The sequence below is a fragment of the Carya illinoinensis genome, chromosome 4 (assembly GCF_018687715.1).
Source record: "Carya illinoinensis cultivar Pawnee chromosome 4, C.illinoinensisPawnee_v1, whole genome shotgun sequence".
In the NCBI taxonomy this organism is placed as follows: Eukaryota; Viridiplantae; Streptophyta; class Magnoliopsida; order Fagales; family Juglandaceae; genus Carya; species Carya illinoinensis.
In genome coordinates, this window is record NC_056755.1 from 3,267,592 (window position 1) to 3,282,796 (window position 15,205).

The 15,205-nt window shown below is 34.0% G+C and overlaps 2 protein-coding genes across 4 annotated transcripts; one reads left to right on the forward strand and one right to left on the reverse strand.

Moving 5' to 3' along the window:
- Positions 1-7,221: 7,221 nt before the first annotated feature.
- Positions 7,222-9,058, forward strand: LOC122307648. The gene is made up of 2 exons (XM_043120667.1): positions 7,222-7,638; positions 8,749-9,058. The coding sequence occupies exons 1-2, from the start codon at positions 7,367-7,369 to the stop codon at positions 8,810-8,812; spliced, it is 336 nt and encodes a 111-aa protein (XP_042976601.1). The 5' UTR covers positions 7,222-7,366; the 3' UTR covers positions 8,813-9,058.
- A 1,185-nt stretch (positions 9,059-10,243) lies between these two features.
- Positions 10,244-13,046, reverse strand: LOC122307647 (teosinte glume architecture 1-like). Of its 3 annotated transcripts, none has more exons than XM_043120666.1 (4): positions 12,896-13,046; positions 12,020-12,453; positions 11,731-11,867; positions 10,244-11,310 (listed from the first exon to the last, which is right to left on the reverse strand). In XM_043120666.1, exons 2-4 carry the CDS (start codon positions 12,412-12,414, stop codon positions 10,670-10,672), a joined length of 1,173 nt encoding a protein of 390 aa, XP_042976600.1. In that variant the 5' UTR covers positions 12,415-12,453; positions 12,896-13,046; the 3' UTR covers positions 10,244-10,669. The 3 variants fall into 3 exon arrangements, with proteins under 3 accessions (XP_042976600.1, XP_042976599.1, XP_042976598.1); XM_043120665.1 differs by lacking the exon at positions 12,896-13,046 and adding an exon at positions 12,681-12,873; XM_043120664.1 differs by lacking the exon at positions 12,896-13,046 and having other exon boundaries at positions 12,020-12,873.
- Positions 13,047-15,205: the final 2,159 nt, after the last annotated feature.

Genomic DNA, 15,205 nt, shown 5'->3' on the forward strand with positions numbered 1-15,205 from the left:
CTTAACCTCAAGTTTAATATCGAATTCCAATGTTGAGTATTCACTTGAAGAGCCAAGAGGTGTCTTCTATATATAATATATATAGTACGAACTGGCTGCAAGGCCGGCACTTTTCTTTTGCGTTCACATGGCTTGCAGATAGACATGAAAACTCGTAAACGTGTTGTGGTCCACCATGCAATTAAGCAAAATCTTCCATCGATATATACTCCTTAGATATATATACTCCCAACAACTTATAATTAAATAGTTCATGGAGAAGGTTTCCTTAGAGAACTTCGTCGTCTTTGTTCTACGATAATCAGCAAATTAATATTTTGAATATATATGGCTAGGCCGCACAGTGAAATCCTCTCGAGCGGAAATATTAATATAATGTACGTGATTTTCTTGTCATCGGTTCATTTGTTCTACGATTATAATCATCTTTGTTTAGTAGCATTTGTTATGGTATATTGGACACGAATTTGATCTGCAAGTAAACTGCAGGCATGTAAAGGTGTCGGACAGATAAGAATGAAGTTCTTTTTAACACATTGCTTTCACTCATGTCACTTATATGGCCGATCAGCATCTTCCTTGAATATGAGCAGCACGCACTTTTTGGATAAAGCAAACGCGTACGTAATTAATCAGCAGATCCATCCCATTTACACTTGCATTTGATATGCTAGTATGCAGTACTTATTTATATGTAGGATCATGTAATTGATTAATTGCAGTACTACTTGATCATATATTGTAATTCCTTGATCGGTTGGGCTTTACATATGATTGTGGGCTTTACATCAAAATCCAATGTAGTTGCAGTATATGCGGATATCGGGAATTTGGCCCCTGATCGACACTCCCGAGTGTTACTATACAAGAAGTACAATCATTTGCGGCGCTCAATATTGCTACAAAAGGTAATTTATTTTGCCGCAAATTAATATTTTCGTCGGTGAATTCCAATTCCATTATCATGCGGATATCTGGAATTTGGCCCTCGATCGACACATACTATTATGGAGATCATGTGTAATCTGACTCTCGTTTACCATGATGGAGCAAGCTAACGGTAGAGGATATGTACCGTACCGGTCTTGCAACTTTAGTTGCTTTGCTTTACTCAGACACTACTGCACACTAGCAGTACTGCTAATTTTTTTGCACTGATAAGATATATATTCTACCTGTTGTGAGCCTGAGGTCACAATCGCACAACTGCAAGTGGGCGGCGTCTGTTGGGATTCTCCTACTATATTATCTTCTCGATCTGGGTTTTGGACCATAGTTAATTTCGAACCTCAATTACACAAGTTTAGACTAACTCGCAACACTGGTTCGAATACTATCATTTACAATATCACCAAATGGCTAGGAGATCTCTAAATTGGATCCCTTCCCCGTGAGAATTCTCAAACTCGACATTAATGAGGCTTCTAAAGGTAACCCTGGCCGGCCGACTCGGCTGGCTATAAGGGCATATTAAGAACCTCTAATAGCTTTTTAATTACTTTTTTGGCAACCAACACTTTTGCATAACTTTCAGCTTTAAAGACTGGTTTGCTTTTACGTTACCAACTAGACACATAGAACCTTATTGTGAAATCGGACTCCCAACTTGTGGTTAACTGATTTAATTCTAATTCTCAACCCTCTTGGCAATTTTTTTTTATATTTGGAATGATATTTTGCATTTTAAAAACACTCTCTCTTCTAGAGGCCATCATATTTACCAGAAGCTAATGTTTTAGCTAACAGTATTGCCTCATTCAGTGCGTATATACGGTAAGTTTCTCATCCATTTTACAACTTTCCAAACATATGGTCAGTTCTATTAATGCTTTAGATCGTGCAAGTATCCCTTATCTTAGGCTTTGATTGTTTCTCTCTTTTTTAGATTTCTGTTTATGAACCTATTGTTGTTTTAAAAATTTCCATGTAATTAGGAACGCGGTTTTGAGCTTTTGAATATAACCCTCGAGTTCCCTCTTCAATAAGGTATTTTTCCTCTACAAAAACAAATTCCATGACTTGAAACTTGATTACAGGCATTGATCACCAATACGAAATATTCTTGTCTCAAAGCTTCTCTAAAATTTTGACTGGTTCTCTCATCCCTGTTTCTGACCGACAAGATTAAACAGGTTTTAAACACCCATGTAACATCATAGTTTCTCAAAAATGTTGACAGGTTATCTGTTTCTGAGAAGTTTTTGCTTTCTAAAAATTAATTTTGATAGAATATAACACGGTGAATTGCACATTCTCTTCACGCTAACACAGCATGATTTCAGAGGAAACGTGATCATGTAGTACTATACTGGTTGGGTTTTCAAGCAACATTAATTCCGAGAATGGCATCAAAAAGGTTCTCCTTTCATTCTATAATATATATGGAACAAAGTACATGGTTGTAATGTCCTTTCTTTCAATCTTTGTTCTGCTTTTGATGCGTGAAGCGATATAGAATCTTTAGGTGGACCAAAGTGCCGATCCTTTGTATCTTCTAAACTTTATTTGGAGCGGAGTTTTAGCTTGTGTGGAAGGTGAAATTTTTTACAAGATATTAACTTGGCGTGGGGGCTGCTGTTGTGTCTCAATCGTTAAAGGAATTTCAATGGCCCCCATGTGCATTCATACCCATCTAAGATCTAGTGCTCCCCATGTTAGGACTGGATAATACAAAATGAAAGGGGTTTTCTTTTTCGTTCTTGGACACCCATCTACAGGACTACTTTCCCGTTTGGATTTATTCATATGCAAGCTCCCTGTACACCTTTTAAAAAAAGTTGACACTACTCCTTCAACCAACTTTGGTTGGTTGCGTAATCTCAATCCATTTTAAAGTAATTATTGATATCACTCACTATATTTTTAATATATTCTATTTATTTACACACATATGATAGTTAGATGATCTCCACATTCAAACGAAGCTTTAGATAATTTGCTTGTTGCGAGGCATCAGGTATCCAAAATGGTTGGGTATTTGAGGCCGCTATTACTGGTCCAAAGAGGGGGAGCCTCGGGTCATAAAATGGTCCAGGGAAATTTCTATCAACTCACGTTAAATTTCTAACGAGAAGGTGTTGTCTTATCCATTCAATCAAAGAACAATTCTGGTATTATAAAATTAAAAATAAAAATAAAAAATTGTCTGGTGCTTTCACCTTTTATACTGTCTTCTTCGAAAGAAGTTTACAGATCATCCTCACAACCTGCGTGATATCACTACTGATATGACGAAACACGAAGAGGTAAAACAACAGGGTCAAGGCCTCAGGCTCCTCAAAGATTATTATTTCCTTTTACTAGTTTGGATTGGGATGCATATAAGCTTCCTCGCTAGACAATAATAGCACAAAACTTTGATGCGTTGATGAGAAGTCACGTGAAAATTATAATAATAATAAATGCTTTTAGCATAAAAATATTTTATATATTAAATTAATTTTATATAATACGTTAGGTTATAAATTTATTTTTATTATAAAATAAATTAGACGTACAACATGAAATCATACAACTTATGACTTGAGTTAATTAAAAAAATTATAAAAGTTATATACACATACAAGTTCTTCTATAAACTTATTTAAAAATTCAAATAAAATTTCTCATATATTTTTATAGATGACAGTATTACATTAATTAATGATCATAATATATTTGTATGAAAATCATTATTCTTTTCATGTTTATTGACTTAAAATCTTGAGTTTATATGCATTAAGGAGACTTATTGAGGCCATTGCCAAGTCTAAAATTTGAATAAAAGATATATGAGATTTTAATCATAATTTTTTATAATTTTTTTATATTTTACAAGTACATTCTATATATTAATTAATAATTTAATTTTTACTTAAAATTACTATTTTCCAACTATTTTTTTCTACAACCTAATTATCTAACAAATACAATCCAACTAAAATAAGAAGAAGAAGAGGGAAAAAAAAAAAAAAAGAAAAAAAAAAAAGAAAAGGAAAATGGGAACTGAACAGTAGAACTTGGAGAATATTTTTAGACTAAAAAGTTATTTTGGAGATGAACAGTAAAACTCTAAACTTAAATCATAGTTTGACTTTACTTAGTTTAAAAATAGAGTATTGAAGTTTTGACTACACCAATACATATCACTTTAGTAAAAATTAGGCAAAATTTGACTAGGATGTTGCTCTAGCTATCATCTTCTTAACCCTGTCAAAATCTTGTTCCCATAAACTTCACGTCACATGCCTAGCTTGTTGGAAGCATTTCTTTATAAATTCTCAAATTTCGAAGAACTTTGAGAGTTTGACTCTTTTACATAAATTAAATTATAAAACTATATATTTAAAAGTTTGTTTATTAACATATAATCAACACTAATAATGCGGAAGTCTCTCACGTCAATTAAAATAACAATTATTTGTGCATTTTTTTTATAACTATAAAAGCTTTAGGGCTGATTTGGTTATAAAAAATCAACTATTTTATTTCATCTCATCTCATATAATTATTATGACTTTTTTAAATTTTCACACAAAATATAATAAAAAATTTAACTTTTTTCAAATTCTAAAACAAAACTAATATTAAAAAATTATATTATAATAATATTTTATTCAACTTTTAATAATAAAATCACATCTCATTTGAACTATATAACCCAATGAGGCTATAACAAAACTTTCCTGTCGTCCCTACCAATGAATTTTATAAAGTCGGCTAGTAGCTGACATTACAAGTAGGGATGTAACCAGTCCGGTTAAGTTTTGGACAAAATTTAGTACCAAACCGGTATGTACCGATTTTGCATTTTTCAAAATCAATTATGTATTTGTTACCCTCCTCAACCGTTATTCCGATTTTGGTCCGGTTTTTCAATTTTAATGTGCTATATTATATAATATAGTATATAATACTATACTGATAATATATCGTAATATATTATAATATATATTATAGACTATAGTGATATATTATAGTATATTAAATATATAGTGATATAGTATTAATATAACTATTAATATAATAAAGAAAATGACATAAGATTTTAAAATTTAATATTATATTAATTAGTAATTTATCATATAATATAAAACTATTTTATATATAATTATAGATTATATATAAAAATTATACAATATAGAATAAATTAAAAAATATATATATAAACCAGTTTGGTCCAGTTTTAGAAAATGAAAAATCGAAATTGGATTAATTTTAACGGGTTTTAAGATAAATAAAATCAGTAACAGATCAAACTAATTCGAGACTGGATCGATTCCACCAGTTTAGTCTGGTCCGATCCAGATCATATGTTTTTTTTTTACACTTCTAGTTACAAGTACCATAAATGGTCGCCAAACCTATGTTTTTTTATTTTCAGAACCTTTGATGACAACTTTTGGGGTCTTATAAGGCAATTCCCCAAGATCGTCGGCCCGACAATGAGTGTAAAGTGTAATAAGTATGGCCATATATATAAAATAGCTCAAAAGAAATCAGATCACAATTAAAGATGTATGTATGACGATGTGCTGACAACAAGGGTGATCCCACTCATTAATTAATTATTCACCCAAATTGATATCAAAATCAGTGGGACCTTTAGGTAAAGCGTAAGCATTTATCTTTACAACGAGATGACATTATTAACATTTTAACGATCAATAAAATGTCAAGAATTCTCAATAATCATACAAAAATAATGATGAGTTGGTTTTTTTTTTTTTAATCTACAGCTCTCCTTCCTAGCTTTCCTATAAAAAGCAAGTCCATTGATCTACTCTTTCGGTACTAGTTTTCATGATTTTCAACAGCTTCGATCCTCTTATTGTCTCGTTCATAAAACTGCTTAAATATTTCATGTTTCTGAAAAGTTCATTCCTGTACGTGTGCGTTTTCTTGGGTTCGTCCTCGTGATCATCACAGGCCAATTTGAGAGCATGCATCATGATTATCTCATGCATTAATACTGCTAGACGTTTAGGGCCTGTTTTGTTGCTGCAGTTTAATATACATATGATGTTGGCATGGTTCAATCAGATCAAAGTTCTCAAACAGATGGTAATTGGGTCCTTCAGTCTGATTGAGCCATGCCAATATCATCATGTTGATCCTGATCAGTCTCTACAGATCACCAAATTAGCATGCATGTACGATCCAATATGTTGGAGGAGGTAAATCTCCACGATATTCAATGGAATATCACCACCTAGCAAGCTAGCCAGCTAGAACTAGAAGGCAGCTAGATCGAACCCCCTCTTTAATCTGTAACAACGTTTGAAGGTACGTACGTACATATATACAAATTAAGTTCATGATGATCTGTCGAGCATATATTCTTATATATCATAATGATCTTTTTATTGCAACGACGTTGTTTGGTTTTCAAGACTTCATTTCTCTCGTGCTAGCTCGATTCATGCATTTCATTTCTTACTTAATTTCTTTCTGTCTTTAATTAATTTCTCTGCACAAGGCACCTATATATTATATATATATGAACATGATTGTATCATGTGTAATACCTCATCATGATATGATATGGCATGGAAATATTGTCATTGATTTACACTAATTGATCTGTTTGCTCTCTTGATCTAGCTAATTAATTGTGACAGCACGCGTACGTACACCTCCATGCATGCCTTTATTTCCTTAACCTACATATACTTCATATTTTTCACACCGTGATCGATCTATTGATCATAATAATCAATAAATGATCTGTATCAAAAATAATAATAATAATCAATACATTATCACAACCCTCACCATTTTTTTACATTTAATACATTCAATTAAGCAGCTGATCATGCCTTAATTAAATTGATATTTGAAAATTAATGAGGGTAGAAGAAGACAGATCTCTATCATAATAATGCAACTAATTAAGAATAGTCTTTATCCTTTTTTTTTTTTGAAAAAATCTACACAACCTCTTACTATTCACACAATCTCCATATACCACACTTTTTTAAATTTTTTTCTTTTATCAAATATTTAATATATAGATAATGAATAGAAGAATTCAATTAATTTAAGAAAAATAAACTTAAAAAAATTAAAAAAAATTAAAAAATATAGTATGTGGAAATTGGAGAGGTTGAGTAGCATGATTCTTTTATTTATCATGTGATTTTCAAAGCTCCCCTTGTATAACAACTTGCCTGCTTGTTTTTCCCCTTCTCATCTGGGTCAAAGAAAATCAAATTGATGGGAGCATGGGCTGGGCGGTTGGAAAAAGCCCAAGTATGCGTTCGAAGAAAGAGATTCCACGTTCAGGTTGGGTTATGAAAATGATGGCCCAAGCACTCGTACCTACTTTGGAAGCTGTCCCTGAATCCGATCTCATCGTCTTCTCCAGACTCCAAGCATATTCTCCGCCATGAATCCCCCCAAAAGCCCTCGTATACGAGGATCCTCTACAATTCTTTGCAGTCAGATAGGAAAGCTGACTCGTTATAATACCTTTTTCTCTTCTCTCGGACCTCAGAAAGGAAATCAAATGGCGTTGACTAACTTCATCCTCACAGTGGCTGGGGTTAGTGCAGCGATTCTCCTGCTGAGGAGTGTCGTCAAGCAGTCGGCCGCGGTCTTCAGGCGCAACTTCAAGCACATTCGCCACTGGCTCGAAGAAGAATCTGCGTCTGCCTCCAAGTAAAAAGTTCTCTTTATATAATTTCTTTAAGATCTTAGGAAAACCGACTTTTTTTCCTTAACATATATGTTTCTTCAATATGGCGGAATGGTGAAGAAAAAGTAAAACTAAAAATGGGTGTTGGCGTGTTTTTGTGTTTGTTGGATTATTTGTTTTTTTTAGTTCGGAATATATAGTATACCAATTTTCAGGTCTTGCATTGGGTTTGTTACTTGTTTTGTATTGCATAAGAGATCCTAGGGTTGATTCAACCTGCTTGATACTGGTAAGATTGAGAAATTCGGAAGGGGGGGTGCGTGTTGCAATAACTTGTTTCGTTGCCAGTGCTCTTGCTTGTGGTAGTTGTCATTAGAAATGGCTGGGGCCTGGTTAAGTTCTGGTGGCTTCTAATTTTAAGTGACAACCTTGAAACCTTTTCTGGGTACATACTTGGTTAAGTGCTATAGTTTTCATTTAAGGTCACGTGTAGAAAAAATTTATCATATTGGGAGCCACTTCGTGAACGCATGACTGTATAAAACACACACACAATCATGATTTGCGGAAGAGAAAACAAACAGTTTTGGTATTCCTTATTGAGCAATTGGCAACATAAGGGACAGACAGATATTAAGTGAAGGTCATGTTGACCCAAAAAGATAATTTTAAGGATCTAGGTCGAAGAATTGATTTTGAAATATGAGATGGAAGTTTCCTATATTAAAGAATAAATAAAATCTCAGTCCTCTTCAGCTTGTGAAATTAATTTCTTGCTTCATCATCAACATTTTTCAATAGCACATCAGCAATAGGATTTTGAAAACACGTACTTTCCAGCTCCAGTTGTTACTAGATACTGATGTTGGATTTCCTTTCGTCACATTGTTCTTGACTTGTGGGAAAAGTTGGGTTAGAAAATTTGCCTCTGATAATGGTTTGGACGTGCACACGCATACACTGGTCCAACCTTGGCCTTCTAACAAGCTCAGGAACCGGACCGGACATGTCTTTTAGGGTGTTATTGTAGCAGCACTGGATGCCCATTTCTCTCATTCTTTTGCTTGTAGTTCGTAACTGGTATTTAGCTCTGGTTTAAATAGGCATTTAACTTACTTTTATGGATCTTGCAGGGCAGCAGAGAAGGCAACTCCCAAGGAATTGGAATCAAAGGTCCCTCCAAAAGACAAATGGTAGTAATGTGTCTATATGGGGGAGCTTGATGTCGTCTGCAAGAGTTAATTAGTTGCTCCTTTTTTCCTTTTTTTTTTTTTAAGTATTTGATGATTATTTAGAATACGTCTTAATGAGATGTCCCGGTATATATGCAATTAAACTCTCTTAATTTTGTTTTTTAGTAGCATGTTTTTGGTATCTTAGTAATCTGTATTTACAAAGAAGAAGACCATTCTTGTTTTACAAAGGAGCTCATATTTCTCCCTTGATTATAGCATTTTATGTAACAATGACCTATTGATAGGGTCGGGCAAATCTGGACAAGGTCTGTCCAAATCATTCCGAAGGAGTTTGGCCCATCCTCATCTGATTCAAAGTCTGTCCCAACCTTTTCTGCAATGGTAAGTGCAGTGAGTCAACCATTTTATGGAGAGGGTACATTCCATTAAAATTATCTTTAATGACACTACCGTCGCCAAATTTAAGCAGTGTACTTAAGCTTATGAAGTTACAATTGTTCATGTTTTTGTTTGAATCAATCAAGTCTATAAAGTTTTCCTACAAAGAACTGGTTAAATCGCTGGCTTTTCTCCAGAGAGTGGCCCCAAAGAATTGTTCGTATCCATGAGGTGATGAATCTTAAACCTTAAAAGGAGTGATAGCTCAAGACCAAAAGAATTGTTTGTATCCATGAGGTGATGAATCTTAAACCTTAAAGTGAGTGATAGCTCAAGACCAAAAGCCTGTCTAATGCATTGTTGGAGTTTGAAAATTGATTCTATGCTCCTGTCTTTTAGGATCATCATTGCTAGACGAAACAAGGTTTAAATATGCTTTGGAATATGAATTATACCCCCAACTTCCCTATAGAACTTATTTATAGTCTCTGTTTGCTTTATTCAACTGTGATGTTGAATTCTGCCTTTATGCATGCTCTTTCAGCTTTGAAATTATCTTCAATTGGGTCTCTGTGCTATGATTTGTTTGTTAAAGATGTAGGAAGAAATCAAGGGTTTGTTAGAGATATGTTACATCTACATCTCTTTATATTGGTATAACATTTTTATTTAATCAATTCTTGTCTTTTGAGATAATAAATTTAAATGTTGATAGGAAATGAATATAATGAGATGAACATAGTACGAGTCTACAATATTTTTTTTTTTTTTAATACTTGTGTCTTTGTAATGTGGTGGATCACATGTTTCACGTAACATCAACCGTAAATGGAGATGTGTCTCTGCAACCTTTTTAAGCACCTGTTATTTGTCTCCATATGACTTAATTTTATGAGACTATGTTGCGTGACGCAATATATTAGCATCCTAAGACAATGAAACTGCACATAGAGTTAAACAAACTTTACAGCTGTATAAACAACTCGACTAATGGGTTCCAAGAATGTATGTCACGCTTCCGACAACAACTATAAAAGATAAGATAAGACCACTGTTGAGGTATTTTACAAATTAAATTGAAATAATATATAGTTCGAAATTAAAATTGAAATATGATACAGAACACAAAGGTTGATGGATGGAGATAAGTTTACCACACAATACAAAGAGCACAAACATAGAATCATATGTATCAGAGGACAAGAATCCAAGACATTGAATTCTTCGCAAGGAAATTAATAAAATTCCCCAACCAAAAGCAAACTAGGAGTCTACTTTAGTTGCCCACTAGCCTTAGTCCCCCAATACATATTATCCAGCCACGAAATAACCTTAGGAGTTGGTTTATATCTAGTGAAAAAAATCATTAGATGTATCTCGTTATAAATGAACGGATAAGATCTACTCATTTATTCATGTGAGTCGATCTTATTCGTTCATTTTTTTCGCTAGATAAAAACCAAACTCTCTCCGAAGCTGACTACTCCCACCAGATTGGAAGAGTTCGTGACGCCTCACTTTCAAACAAGGCATCAAACGCGTCTTGAAACACTCCATTGCAGTAGAAGTTGGTTTCATTGGAATCGGGAAGCAAGACTAGACCTGCGGCAGACTTGTCCTTTATACCATGGGAACATGAGCACTGAGACACTTCATCAAGTTGCTGTGCTGAGTCTATGGATTGACTTGGATGGCTCACGCTGGACCGCACCAAGTGGTTCAAATCCATTGCTGAAGTTTGGGTTGGATGTGTTGACAGAAGATAGAGAGCACAACCCAAGTCAATGGATTGTGTTGGTTCGCCAGACAACATACTGTGGCCACCCCTTCCACTTTCTGCTGAAACAATGCTATTGGGAAGAGGCTGGTGGATGGAAGCTTCAGGGGTTGTTTGGCTGCCTAGTTTAGGGCCATTTTCCTGTAAGAAAGAGAACATCTTATTTTCCTCATTGTAAATCACAGCAAAGGAATTCGGAATACTTTGTCCTTCAGTAATGCGCAATCCCCGGCAATGATTATGAACCATAGCTTGTGCTTCAGAGCTTGCCATCCCAGGCCAGGTGCCTCTCAGAGAAGTAGTTGCATATATGTGGGGATTACTGAATTGCAAGATTCTGGAGCCTGATTTACACAGAATTTTCAATCAATGTTCATTGATATCAAATGGGTAATTAGCAATTCCAAAGTTTGTCCTTCCAAGTTCACTTGAGGAACTAGGCACTACCAATACCATAAATTCCAGGAAATTGGCTCTGCAACTACCTAGCAATACCATAATCATCGTAGCACTAGATGGACTTCCTAAAACCCATTGTAGACTGCAGGCCAAATCAACCTTGACTTTCCTATGTGACTCGATTATGACAAGTAAAGAAGAAATGATGTAAACTGATGAATGGGAATAGGAAGACTTGATTGTTTAATTTATATACTTAATCATTCAAATTTCATCCTCAGTTTCGGACCAAATACCAAGTAAATTTACAGTATTAAAAACTGCAAGAAAAACCTTTTCTTAGCACTTGGATAAGAATCCATAACCTTTGTAACTTGGCCGAAACTCCTCAGAACCCAGGTACAGGGGTTCTGGCTGAGACTTTCTTCGGCGCAAGTTGTGTCCATCAAGACGTTTCCGGCAGCTTCTCTTTACATCATCAAACTCCCCCAGAGAATGGAATCTACAACAATTTTTTTTTACAAAAAAGAAAGAAAACCCAATTGATTGGACAGAAGTTTCTCAAAAAAAAAAAAAATCCTACACTCCGATCCAACTATAGAATTGAGATTATATCCTTGTCTACCAATGAAATGCATGCTCTGGATATAATACCTGCTGCATTGTTGGCAGAAACGCTGCTCTTTGCCCCCAACGATTACAACCGGGGTCTTAGAATGGCGTTCGCAAACCCTGTGTCGCCGGTGGTAATCCCTGCAGATACTGAGGTCTGATTTGCATCCATCCACTGAACATGAAACATTTTGAGTTCCACTCATCACCCGAGTCCTTTTGAATGGCCCTCTGTACTCTAATCCGTCTGCAGATCTCTCCTCCAAATCGGATATTCCACGCAGCTTCAAGTCCACCATAATTCCTCCTCTACTACTACTATTATTATTCTGTCCTCCCAAGCTACCGGGACCAACAAGGCCAGCAAGGGTGCTGTTATCCTCTTTTTCCTCCCACTCAATTGAATCCCATGCAAAGTCGTTCCAGTCCCAGTCCATAGCAAGTATTAGTAAGCTCTTTCACAGACGTTACTTCCCCTTTAACAATCACACAAAAGTGAATACTTCAAGAAGAATGAAATGAAAGAACCAATGGGTTTTGATTTTTTTCGCTTTTGGTCAAAAGGAAATTAGTAAAAATTAGTGCTTTGTAGAATCCAAAAGATCAAGAACAGTGAACCACTGTTTCTGGGAATTTTTGGTGGCAACAATGATAAAGTCATATTGCAGACAAGCTAAAGTTAATACATGAATACAAATTGAACCTTTTTTTGTTTCTCTGCTTGGGGATAGATATCTGAACTGCCATATATAGAGGAAGCAGTTTTCTCAATTTCAAAAAAAAAAAAAAAACCAAAGGAACGCCAAATATCCCTCTCCAGAAGAAGGCAAGGACAAAGTCTCAATTTGATGAGGTAATAAGCTATAGGGACTAAAATCATAAGATTAAACTGTACAAAATAAAGAGCTTGAGAATTACTGGAAGGAAGGCCCTATCTGGAGAGATTAGTGAGATTTGTTTTCTAACCAATGTTCTTTTCCTGTTGGTCCCCCTTTCCAAAGCCTAGTTGGGTTATTAAAGTTGTTGAAATTTTGGTGTTGAAAATAAACTGGTGATAAACAATTAAGATGTGAAAGAGAGGAGAAAGAAATAGCGAGAAGCTAATGGCAAAGAGAGCAACAGGTAAAATAATAGTGGCAGAAGAAAAAGTACAAGATGGAAAGAGGAAATCTCTACGTGGCAGCCAGCTAAAGTACTTTGATAGAAATTCTGAAAAGATACATATAGCAAAATAATAATAATAATAATAATAATAATAATAATAATTGTAATGTTATTTATCGTAGTAAAATATATAAATATTATATAATCGTTTAAAAATAAAATAAAATTTATTATTAAATTTTTTTTTTCATATAAATTCGATATTTATTCATTTTTTTTTAAATAATTTCAAGATACTTATATAATCACGACTATAACTATCATTTTTTCATAGAAAAACTTTCTCTTATTGATCATTATTTTGTGACTGCTAAAGAGAGAAAAAGAAATTATTTACCCCAAGATTATGGTTTTGTGGCACACGCTTCCTTTCATATGTCTTTTTTTCTATTGAGGTTTGGTTGTGAATAATAATAATAAGAGTAATATTATATACAGTTATTTTTTTATATTTTTTATACATTTTATTGATGTAATTGACTGCATTAATTTTTTTAATAAACAACCAATCACATTAATTAAATACGTAAAAAAATTTATAAAAATAACTGTACATAAAATTTTTGTAATAATAATAATATTTATGAAGAAAATAAATGTTTGGTCCCCCTGATTCCTCTAAGATAAAATATTTTCTTCTCCAATCATGTCAATTTTTTTTTTTTTAATTAAAGGAGCTAGACAGCGTAAGAATCTTTCTTTCTTATCAAATAAGGATCTACTCCAATATTTATTTAGCAGTTCAATGTCACTTTAGACTTACTGACTTGGCTAATTTGGCTCATTAAGCATAGATAGCTTTTGCTAATTTGGTTAACATGAAGACTTTCGACAAGATTCTTAGTGCAAAAGGCTTTGATGCAGAGACATTAATTGCTAATGCTAGTAAATAGTTTCTGCCTGCCTTTATGCTTCAAGCATATTCATGTTCTACCTCTTATCTCTTTAATAGCTATAAGAATATTAAGGGACTTCTTGGCACGGCTAGCACAGATCAGTCTCGCATAGATATGCCTTGGATGCTAGAGTTTTGACTGAAAATTAAAGGAAAATCAGCAAATGCTCGCTCAAGGAAAAGTGGTAATTCGTTGAAGAAAACAGGGTTGCATGTGGCTTTCTTTCTTTCCTTCTTTTTCCACATTAATTTGCTTAGCAAAGTGGGTAGAATCTTCGTGACCTCGCATCTTTGTTTTTTATTTGCTTTTTAGCTTTTTTGCCCTTTTAACATGTATCATTAATACGTTATGCGTGGGCCATTATTAAAGGAAACTCGATTCCCATGTAAGCAAGCATGACAGATTTCTAAAGCATTATGCTTAAGCGAGAAGATATATGAGACGCCTCTTTTGTCGTGAATCCACTTGGCCAAAAAAGAAAAAACAAAAACCACAAGCTCGAGAAATATAGGAGGTAGGGAAATCTCAAACTGGTAGGGAACAATCTCACTTAGGAAGAAGTTCTCTAAGGGGAATTGAGAGAGGTAATTAGAAGACACGAAAAGAGATAAAGTAATAAGAGAGTACAGAGAAAGAAGTCGAATTTCTCAATCTTTTAAGGACAATGGTAGGGTTACAAGTTCGGCCTATCCTTAGTGCAATTTTAATTAAAATATACATTCACTAATAGTTACTTTCTTAACCATTAAAAAAAAAATTAAAACACATGAGCAGTCAAACTGAGGGGACAAAATCAAGAGACTATTTAGCATTTTCCATCATACTCCCAAAGTTGAAAACGAGGTTTTCATTCTAGGGTATATCAAAGAGCACATCCCAATGACCTAATAATCTCATTTATCCTAATTGTGAAACTACCATTTGTGCTAAAAGCTAATTGTGAAACTATCACTTGTCCCAAAAAAAATTGAGTTGATGAAAATAGATAGATTTAGGGGTTATTTGGAAAACACATCTTATCTCATTTCATCTCACCTCATATCAAGATTTTTCATAATTTTTTTCTCGAATATCATTAAAAAATAAACACTTTTCAATTTCAAATATTCAACTTTTTCATCTAACAATTACTTACTAATTACAACTTTCCCAAACTTTCCAACAAAAT

Excerpts from the sequence above, each read along its gene's own strand:
- LOC122307648 (XM_043120667.1), top strand. The coding sequence starts at position 7,367 with ATGAATCCCCCCAAAAGCCCTCGTATACGAGGATCCTCTACAATTCTT. Across the intron at positions 7,639-8,748 it reads GAATCTGCGTCTGCCTCCAA|GGCAGCAGAGAAGGCAACTC; the intron begins GTAAAAAGTTCT and ends TGGATCTTGCAG.
- LOC122307647 (XM_043120666.1), bottom strand. The coding sequence starts at position 12,414 with ATGGACTGGGACTGGAACGACTTTGCATGGGATTCAATTGAGTGGGAG. Across the intron at positions 11,868-12,019 it reads TTCTGCCAACAATGCAGCAG|ATTCCATTCTCTGGGGGAGT; the intron begins GTATTATATCCA and ends AAATTGTTGTAG. Across the intron at positions 11,311-11,730 it reads GTTTCGGCCAAGTTACAAAG|GCTCCAGAATCTTGCAATTC; the intron begins GTTATGGATTCT and ends TGTGTAAATCAG.